General features: G+C 41.8%; 1 protein-coding gene across 1 annotated transcript in view; it reads right to left on the bottom strand.

The window, feature by feature from the left end:
• scfd2 (sec1 family domain containing 2) overlaps window positions 1–11033 on the bottom strand; it is a 121331-nt gene that overhangs the window by 52624 nt on the left and 57674 nt on the right. Inside the window, exon 5 of the mRNA XM_015040630.1 lies at window positions 6152–6452. Coding sequence (XP_014896116.1) covers window positions 6152–6452 — 301 coding nt within the window. The remainder of the gene's footprint in view (window positions 1–6151; window positions 6453–11033) is intronic.

The raw sequence follows: 11033 nt of genomic DNA, 5'->3' as shown, positions 1-11033 counted from the left end.
AGTAAGAAAATGTACAGAAATGAATCACCACTGACTATCCTCTGCAGTGGTTAATTTAAATGTGATAACCCCCGCTCAGTAATAAAATGCTCTGACCCAGAGCGCTGATGAGGAGGAGAGGAGGGGAAGGGGTGCGGCAATACATCTGACATTGATTCAATATTGATCAGATGTTGATCAGACATCAGCATTTCAGTCATTAGATTTCAACCACAAAACAACATTGATTCAATGCCAAAGTCTGATTAATGGTTGATTTTTGGTTGAAGACGACGAATGACGGTGGATCAACCATCAAACAACCATCCACCTCTAGCCAAGTAACCAATGTTGAAACTGTGTCATTGAATCAATGTTGTTTTGTGGTTGAAATCTAATGACTGAAATACTGATGTCTGATCAACATCTGATCAATATTGAATCAATGTCAGATGTATTGCCGCACCCCTTCCCCTCCTCTCCTCCTCATCAGCGCTCTGGGTCAGAGCATTTTATTACTGAGCGGGGGTTATCACATTTAAATTAACCACTGCAGAGGATAGTCAGTGGTGATTCCTTTCTGTACATTTTCTTACTTGTCTGTAAATATTATTACTGACTGTGCATAATGTGTTGACACAAAAACATCTACAAGTCTGTACTAGGAGTTGTACAGTCCACCTCCCCAATTTTACACTTGTGGTTTGTCCCAACCAAAAAGCCACTTTGCTGCTGGCTTGTTTGCTACCGGCTTCTGAATTGAATTCTCCGCTGAGCACTTTTATGGTAAGTTTTTCAATATTACTTTGATCTTAAATGTGTTTATTGAAAAATAAGGGCATTGTTTTGTGCCCATAGTAATCCTGGTTATTTTGGGGCAAAACGGATATTTTTAATAATTGAGGTCATGTCTCCTTTTGTATTATTTTCATCCTACCCACCACTCCAGGCCTAAGTATGAAATCCTGCGAGATTTTGTGGGATTTGAGTTTTTAAAATAGGGCGGGGCCTATTGTTTGGTCTGGGAGAGCATGTGGTGGACAAGGAAGTGTAAGGCTGGCTGGTCCAGGTGGGCTTTAAATTGTTGTGATAGTAATCACTTGTTTTTAACTTTTTATTATGATATGCTTAGGGTCGTGCTTAAATGAGCCTCTGTACCAGAACAGCTGAGTTGGATGATTACATGACCGTCTGCAGCCATCAAGAAGTGCAGAAGGTTGTTAATCATCCACAGATTCAATCCAGGTGAGGCAGAAGGGAAACACTTAACATGTAAGGCAGGTGAAACACTGAACTAAACCTGCTAATGACTGATTCAGTCTGTTGATCCTTGGATTGGTAACTGGTTAAACTGAACTGGACTATTGTTACTTGTGTGGGATCTTTATCAGCATATAGACACTTTTTAAGGAATTTAATCAACTTATTTGGAAATATTTGTAGTTGATGGAAGATTGAACCAGCTATTTGATGGAAGTTTATTCTGTATAAATTATAAATAATTTTTCCAACTACAGTATAAATCACCTTTTGCTCTATTTATTTCTCTGGTGTGTTAAATAAACCCTGATCCTCCCTGAGTTTTATCGTTAGGTTTTCTGATAAACAGCCCTTTATTTTAAATATTGATTCCCTCATTTTAACACGAGTGCAGCATCATAAATCCTACACTGTACTGCAGCTTGATAGGTAAATGTAGTTGTATACGTAAACATTAAGATAAATATTAATTTAACAGTGAGTGTACATGGGGAACTATATGGTTTGTATTTGTTCTCAGACCTGTAACCACTGTTTAATCTTTCAATGTCTTTCAGAACTTTTCAAATGTTTATCATCTTTCTAACCGGCACCTTCCTCACTTTTATTTTTGTGTTTTTCAGCTGTTGCTCTGCAGTTTGACCGAAAGCTGACTCTTGAGGACTGCAGCAAAACTGTCAAGAAGTGGCTTCATTACGCGCCAGAACGAGAGGAAAACATCGCAAGGAATCAAAGTGACGCCAACCAGAGTCAAACTGGGGTTACCACAACTTGTACCGTTTCCCAGTTCATACAGTGCAAAGCTTAACTTCATGGACTCTGTTCTTCTGTGGACAACATACTGTTGTTTTGACAGTCAAAAAGGAGTCAAATATGTTTAAAGATCTGTCCCTCTTTTCTTAAATAAAATGTTATATCAAACCCATGTTGTCATTTTCAACCTTGTGTAGACAGTTTACCCATCATCTGCCAATAATATAGTGTTTAACATCAGTGAAGAAACTTTTAGTGGCATGTTATGATGTAGACCTATCAGACCTAAAAATGTACATAAATCCTTACCTTTCATTCAATGTAGAATCAACCCAAATCTGCATGTAGATCCACATTCAGATCATGGTTGAATCAACATTGATATAATGTCAGTTATGGTTGAAACCCTAACGTTGATTCAACATACAAGTCACCGACCACTTTCAATGTTTTTATTCAATGTCAGCTTTCAACGTTGATTCAATGTTTCTGGCTGACATTGATTCAAAGTTGTTTCAATCATTCTGTGCTATCTGGGATATACATAACGTTCCCCGGCTGAAAGGCTCGACACAAAAATCACTACTGTTAAATATTTGGTTTGAGGTCTCAGGGGAATCTTACAGCATGTATTGACCTGCCTGACGACACACTGCACTGCTGTCAGGAGTAATGCTAAATAATAATAAAAAAAATGCTAATAAAAGCTGATCACTGTTGGCAAGACCAAGGTTTCTTACAGCAAGCACGCCCACAGTGAGGTAAAAATGTTATTTCAAAAATAAACAGCAAATATGAAAAGACATCGCCGTTAGATGCTTTGGAGATTTAATGAAGTTATTGGAGAGTGCAAAAAGACGATCTACTTCTAGAATAGTTCAATCAAGCAAATAGCAAACCAACATCAGACATTATCACCGCATTTAGGGAAATCACAAGCAGAGGAAGCAGTGCTGCATTCTACAAGATCAGCGTTATTTGTGTCTTGCAGGTTGTGTAAAAAACAAAAACACCACCTGAAAAAATGAAGAAAAAAAGCATACCAGAGATTTTAGACCATTTATTTCTGATATCTTGACAAATTATGTCTCTAAACAGATTAGCGTAACTTTGCTTCATATTCTGTTGTTGCTCTTAAAAGAGTGTGTGATTACTTCACATGTGACATCAATAAAAACAGAACCCAGATCAATTGATTACCCGATTAATTCGTCGTTTGATGTGAGTATAGCGCACTACAGAGCGAAATAGTCAATAGGACCCAAAAAGCCATGTTGTTTTTATTAAACCCAGCTCAATAAAATCAAGATGTGAGCACTTTTGTTTTGAAAAGAAGTGTATTTTATAACCAAGCATGACAATACAGGTTGGATGTATTTTTAACTTCGATTAACGTGTTTTGGTTAAGACTTGGGCATTTCCAGAACCTGATTCTCCTCCTTCCAGTGGGAAACTGCTTTGTGAAATTATCCCACACTTTGGCATTAGTTACGAAAAAAAAAAAACGCCATGAACGTTGCTTTTAAACACGTAAACTAGACAAAGCTTCTCCAGTTCTCTGAGCAAACAAAAACGACAGAGCCTGGAAGTCTGAAGAACATCATTTCCTAAGTTCTCAGACGCAGATGTTTATCAGACACGGTGAGGGTTGCACTGTCATGCTTACTTTCCTATATTCTCAAGTTCCCATTTGTCCTCTGGTATTTTGTCCTCTCTGTATATTTTTCTGGTGATTCTGCACCCCGTTTGCAACCCACAGTTCATCCACAGTGCGCTTAAAACTCGAGCCGCTCGCTAAATGGGAAAAGCGGGGGGGAATTTGCGCGAGAGCGCCCGTTCTCATGGTGACCAACCTCTGTTCGGCGTCTGGTTTTTATTCGACTCCTTTAATTGGGGGGAATGTCACAATCAATGTTTTGCTCTGGATGCTGAGACAGACGACCTCCTCCTCATGTTACTCAAGCCAAAGTGCTTTGTCGGCCGCTATAAAACCATCCACACACACACACACACACGCACGCACGCAACAAAACACACACTTGAATCTTAAAAAGTGCACAAACTGCCAGGTTTCCCCTGACATGTTGTCTTTATTCTGCCTTAAATGCACCTGGCACCCCGTCGCGGGCTTCCTTCCAAGAAAGTGTTTATAACAAAGTCAGGGTTTTTTCTTTTTTTCTTACATGAACCACAACTCTCAGCTTGAACTTGCCACGAGCGCCACCCCACACCTCACTCCCCCCTGCCTCCCAAAGCCCCTCGACCAACTGCACCCAGCCAAGTGGAACAGGAAGAGGCAGAGACTTCTCATAGGACAGAAAAGTGGGATAGAGAGAGGTCAGCAGTCTCTATTAGCGCACTATGAAGATTTACCAAACCCCCTATATACAACGTGACCCCAGATGTGATATAAGAGGAAACCGCAGTGTGCTATTTCACGGCTTGTGCTAAGGTATGGTGCAAGCCCAAACCAAAAGTGGGATTAATTGTGAACTTTACGACTGGGGGAGGAGAGCTTATGTTAGAGGCTCAAGGTTAAAGATGCTATTACTCTGAGGGAGGTGCGCTGGCTGTGGTGCTGAGGCAGACGGACCATTCATCTTAGGCCCAGGCCTTGATCTGCACTGCAGTTCACCAGCCGCTTGGTCAACAAATACAGGGCCTTGCAAAACAACCCAGACCCACTGAGCTCTTTTCCAATTTGTTTACAGTTTTTGTTTTTAATTATGAATGGAAGGAAAATTATACGCGACTTGAAAAATTGAAATTGTGTGATTTGCATTTTTAGCAGGAAGGTCAGGGAGAAAGTTGTGGAGAAGCTTGGGGTGTTTTCCCACCCGATAGTTTGGTAGACTCGGTTTGATTGGGGACTAAAATCGCAACATTTGTTCCATTTGCTTTTTTATTTGGTCTGCTTCAGAGATCAATTGTGTAATTAACCCTTCCCTAAACACACCTGACTTTCTAGGCAAACAGACTATGGCCACACATGGCTGGTGGGAATGCATCCTGAACAAACGGTTAAGTTATAAAGCCATTTTCCAAGTCTGGAGGAGATGCAAAAATGCATATAACTCAGGTAGGAGAATATATCCATAGAAAATCTATCTGTCATGCACTTCATAAAAAAGACTTTGGGACTTGAACCCATGAACAATACCCCCCCAAAACAGACCTAAATCGAACAGAGAATCTGTGCCAAGGCCCGAATCTAACCTGAATTATTTTAGAACAGAATGGGCAAAAGGTTTTTACTGTCTACTTATAAACAAGGCTGGAAGAGACTGAAATGTGCTACTTTGTGTTGGTTTACAGCTTAATACCTAACAACAAACAAAATGAAGTTGGTAATATACCAATAATAAACCATTGACAAGTAGTTAATGGTTTATTATTGAGCAACTTGAAGGCAGAAGACGTAAATCTGCAGTGTGTAACTCTTTTATTTATTGAAACTGTCACCATGTCGCGACAGTACGGTTAGAGTCAGATAGTCTGTGAAATTAAGGACCCCCTCTGCCTTCTCCCAGTGCTCCCAGTGCTAACTAGAAACAACCAGTCCTACCAACTCTAACACTACCGTATGCTGCTGCTAGCATAGCATAGCATGTTGCATGAGTTAGCACAACCACAGATGACAGCTGATAAACTCTTTTCCCGTAATGTTAAATTGTTTATTCGACATTAGCACATGTAGTAGCATTGATTGACATCGCTAAGACCCTCCTCCTGGCCCTGATTGGTTGTTTTTGGTGCTTTTCTTCAGATGGCAATACTAGCTCAGAGAAGAGGTGGAGGAGATTGATCTTTTCCCAGATTATCTGCCTCATAACATTCTGTCACGACATGGAGACAGTTTGAATAATAATAAAAAGTCACACACAGCAGCTTTAGTGTCAGCATGTCTTACAGCTACAGGGTATGGGCTTAGACTTTAAAGCTATCAATGCTCCAACAACTAACTTATATTGTGTAGCTTGTAGAAGTGTGCGTGTTTTTGGCCCAAGAGGCGTGACACGAGGAGCTGAGGAGAAGGATGGAGTGTGAAGACACTGATAGAAATCCTCCCATTAGCAGCACTGAAGACAGAGACAGAGGAAACACACCCAGCTGCCAACACCTGGGCAAACCACGTGTGGCAGCGGGAGCGCTCTCTCACCGGTGAGGCTCTGGAGCAGCGGGCTGAGCTCCGTCTCCCGGGTGACGACCAGCGTGAGCGCTCCTATCAGCTCGCGCTCCAGCTTCTCCAGCTTCTCCAGCTCCTCCTCCCCGCCGTCAGCGGAGTCCTGCGCCTCCTCAGCCAGGGTGTACAGATAGATCAGGAGGAGGATCAGCTCGTCCGGCCCGCACTCGTCCTGTCCGAGCCTCGACCCTGATGACGAGCTGTCCTCGCCTCCGCGGGGCTTCATTAAGGGCAGCAGCTGCCTCAGCACGGCCGGGAAGTCGCTGTCTCCAAGAGCCTGGGACACGGGGAAACACACACACACACACACACACACACACACACACACACACACACAGATATGTTTCACGTTAACAATGTGGTCATCGTGGAAATGTGAGCGCAGCAAAGTTAAGGCTGCCCCTGTCAAAACCTTGTCGGTAAAACCAGGTCACAGATTTCATTACAAATTCAGTCTTGCACACAAATCTGGGCAACGTCTCCTATAAACATACATCTGTTAATTTTGGCCAAGATGTCTTATTCAGTCTGAATCAATCCAAAGGATCTTATTTCCAAAATCTGTCCCCCCCTCCCCTTTTTTTAATAGATATTCATTTGTAAGGAAACAGGAAATGTTTTCTTCCAATAACTTTTCGTGAAGGTCATGTTGTTGCAGGTGTTGCTGCAGAGTAAAACAGAGCCGCACTCCACAGCCAGCTCAGTCCTTGGACACTTTAATTGCCTCCCCTAGAATCCCACAGGCCGTTTTCTCCATGATTTCTTGGATTTGTAGAGAATGGGAATGTTGTTTGCAAATTCCAACACCAACTGAGTCAATAGCAACCCAGAGACACTGTTATTTCCCTTGTAAGATGCTCTATGAGCGGTCCATTCTCTCGTGGAATACCACCAAGTGGCAGACTTATTTTGTTATTATTAACTTAAAATGGATATGCCATTAAAATGCTGATTTCCATGGTCAGATCTCAATAAAACACGTGAATCCAACAGCAACTGTTAACACAAAACGGTGCAAACAAGCTCATGAAGGACTCGGATCTTTTGCTAAGCTCAAATCCAAAGATTTCCATAGTTTTGTCTTCCACGATGAAAACATGCAGAAAATGCTTAATGACCGATTGACCAGCCTGCAAAACGTAGACTGATCTATCGAAATATTCAAATGATGACCTTACAAGTTATTGACTGTAAATCAAAGAGTCTAAACCAAAAACAAGTGTTTCTCATCTGACCTTTATATCTGATCATCCTGCTCAGTGAACACGCCGGACAAAAGGCTTTGGCGGACGCTGAATTATGACATGGTGTTTAAAAACTAAACCATTTACACAAATAGCTATTTGAAGTTTTTTATTAGAAACAACCTTGTTAGCACCAGACTTTCAACGGTGAGGCTGAATGCATCAGAGAAAAGTCGTTCTTTAATTCTGTGGAGTTTTTAGTCTTTGTCATTATGGAAAATATTGAATGTGGAAATGTCGTCAGCCTTTTAGAAATGGCAGAGAAGGCAAAGGTCTACACTCTCTTGGTGGGAGACACAGAAACTGATTCGTTACAGTTGCTAATTACGCGAAATGCTAATATATCAATGTGTGTAGCATCGCAAAAACAAAAGACCCCTCAGATGTAATATTTGTTGGGCTAAAATACTTTAAATGCTATGACAACATCTTGTGTTACGAACCTTTCAAACATTGGATGCCCATAAACATATTTTTGGCTAAAGCAAGTTGCATAATCTATGTTTTTAGGCTGCAAAAATACATTAAAAATCAAACATGTTTTACTCTGTGTGTGCTGACTGAATTTAGCCTAAACTAAGACAGTGACAGACAGGACTGGTTAGTTCATTTCATCTGCCAGAAAAACTTTGTAAACATATTTAGACATCAGGGTTAAGAGGTTGACATCTTTTCGTCTTTTCGATCACTTTTGCTTGAATTTGAACTGTTACTGCCCTTAAAAAGACAAGAAGAAAAAACAGTCGATTAAATTTCAACTTAACAGAGAAAAGTCATTTTTCAGACCTAATTTCCCACAATGCAACTTACCGTAAGCACTACGGCTTGCCATGTATAGACTGAGGTTGAAATCAGTTCATGTAATAAAGTAACAGGCAAACGTTCATGTAGATTAAATGTTTATTTCGATAAATTCAACAAAATACAATTATATAAACCTTCGACTTGTGCATGACATCATTGTTCCATTTGCTAATTTTACAGCTCCGCTTGGTTTCCTTCGTCTGTTTAATTTTCTTGGAAACCCTCTGTGTCCCAAACACTGCGCACTTCTGCACAAATGCTTACGGAGCCACAATTCGGGGCAAAGTTGAGGTGCAGCGGCCTGTTTTTGTGATTCTGCAGGTCTAAGTAGTCAGGAGCGCCGTGTGGCTGAATGGGGCTCTGGTCCAACAAGCAATAGATCACAAGATCCTTCATAGGCCACTGGCCACTCTTACAGCGAGGGTGAGCTCATACACCAATAAACAAGGGCGTGGACCTAATCTGTCTGATGAAAAACATGAAGCTCAAATGAAAGAGTGACCGGAGAATAGAAAAACAGGCAGGAGGCTGACCAAGTGATGTGAAATGTGAATAATGAAGCTCAGAGGAAACAGCACCAAAACAGATACGACAAGGGGAAAGACTGACGATAGTAGAAAGGAAACGATTGTTGAGAATTTAATGGTCCGTTTGTGTCGGACGAGGCTTCAAAACGTCCCTGTAGATATGTTTTATTTAGACATGGGACTGCTCTGTGAAGAGCACTGTGGTCCCTCTCATCAAGAAAAAACAGGCTCACAGAATGACAGGCTGCTGATGTTGTTGTTGTGGTGGGAAAACCATTGGATACTACGTCTGATCCAGAGGAACTCAGCGCCGAGCCAAAGATGCAGTACAGGCCAGCCAAACCCCCAAAATGCCCCGACTGCTCCAAAGAGGTTCTCGTTATTGACTGCTAATGTAGGATTCTGAATAAAGTTAACACCATACTAACTTCTTGACATTTACCTCATGCTCGAATAATCGATCTGCGCTGCGTCTCTGGAAGGTGTTTCTGCCGGTACGTTCAACCCCAACGGGGCCTCTCCCCCACCTCGAGTTCCAGCCAACCACTTGCCCTCGGGGACTCTTCAAACACAATCTCACCACACATTTTTCTTTTTAAGCGTTGTGAAATCGAATACTTCTCCAAGTCGCGCTCGTCTGAGTTGCCAAACAATGTTCGGGATCTTTTGCCTCGCTCGTTTCTGCGGGTGGACGGGGAAGGGGAGAGGAAAAACAAGACGTTAGAGGCTGTTTTAAACGGCGAGCTGCTGAGCATGTTCCTTTTTCCCCATCTCCTCTTTCATTCATCCATCCCAAACATGTCTGTCTGAGCACATCTTGGAGGACGTCTATTTGATCCTTAAGCGTGCCACAGTCAGCAAACAGCATCGTCGTTTCAGAAAGCTCTGTTTGCCGTGCAGCTTTGGCATCAGACGCCGTCAGCGTGGGGCAACGGAGACAAAGAGAGTTGAAAGGGGGGAGATCTGGAGGGACTCATTTGTTAGAAATTACTTCACTGCAGAGCTGGGCTCGTGTTACCTTTTGGACCTCTCTGCACACAAAGAGCATGTTCTCTGCAGTGTTAGAAAGCCTAGTTCCTTAAGCCTTTACTCTTGACTTATTAACTTTGTTGTGACCTCTAAGGTTTTTGGCTGCAACCCCTAAACAAAAACCATTATCTACCCATGACTTTGCTGAAAGGAGAATATTATTATGAGCCCTAGATATGAACATGAGTTTGAGACTCTTATTTTGAAACAAGGGAGGAAATAGTTATTTAGTTGCCCTTTTGTGCTTAATTAGTCAACTAATAAGGACTGGTCATTGTGCTTACTGATGCCTTTTGGTTGTTAAATTATGGCAGAAGTTTCCACCACTTTAAAGCGACACTATGTAAGTAGCGTAGTAGTTATATATATATATATATTTATTTATTTTTACACATTTGTTAAAATTGTCACTTTGTTGTGACACTATGGTAAGAGACAATGTGTGAAAATCTGAACTCTTTTGTCTGCTTCCAGTGCTCTCATTGAGCAGTGAGAAACGACCAATCAGAGCCAGGAGGAGGAGGGTGTTAGCGTTGCCCATCAGGCTTGTGTATGCATCACTCACACGCTTGCTCTCTGCTACGCTACAGCTTCTCCCTGTCAGCAGAACCTGCTGTGAATCCTCTGGTTGGTTACCATGGCCACCGATGACGGCAAATTAACAGGTTTCCTGGAACAGTAATTTGTTTCTCCATTGTCAGGGCACTGAGCAGCATATACACAAGTTTGACTGACAGCACTAAGACCTTCCTCCTGCCTATGATTGTTTGTTTTTGACCAAGTGATCGCTGGTGTAGCAGCATTTTAGCCTCCCAACAGACTTCTAATGACAATGAAGCTAGCATCTGATTTCTAGCTTCCCATCACCGTATAACTAGATGGATATTTTAACCAACTCTGGACTGCATTTGATCACCTCAGGTTTAAAATCTAAATGACTTAGACTGATCAAAGCTGCACTGATTTATTCTACGTCAGGAGGACTTTTTATCTTTACTCACTCAAACAACAAAAGGGAGATGGTAGAAAAATTTGGGCAAGCATTTATCAGAATATTGTAAACAGCTCTTGTTGTCTTCTTTTGAAGCCAAAGCGATCTGACCCATCGCGTTTCTGTCCAACATCTCATTACAGCCTCTCAGAGGTGAGACAGAGCTGGTCCTTAGCGCTGGAGGAGGGTGGCATATTTCTGAAGGTTCACAGTGTTCAGTGTTGTGTCATTCATCTTGAATTACCTTCCACAAAAAGCACCAA

This window comes from Poecilia latipinna, unplaced genomic scaffold, assembly GCF_001443285.1.
Source record: "Poecilia latipinna isolate Pla-1442-1.1 unplaced genomic scaffold, P_latipinna-1.0 Scaffold520, whole genome shotgun sequence".
Classification (NCBI taxonomy): domain Eukaryota; kingdom Metazoa; phylum Chordata; class Actinopteri; order Cyprinodontiformes; family Poeciliidae; genus Poecilia; species Poecilia latipinna.
This window is presented reverse-complemented; position numbering and strand designations above follow the sequence as displayed.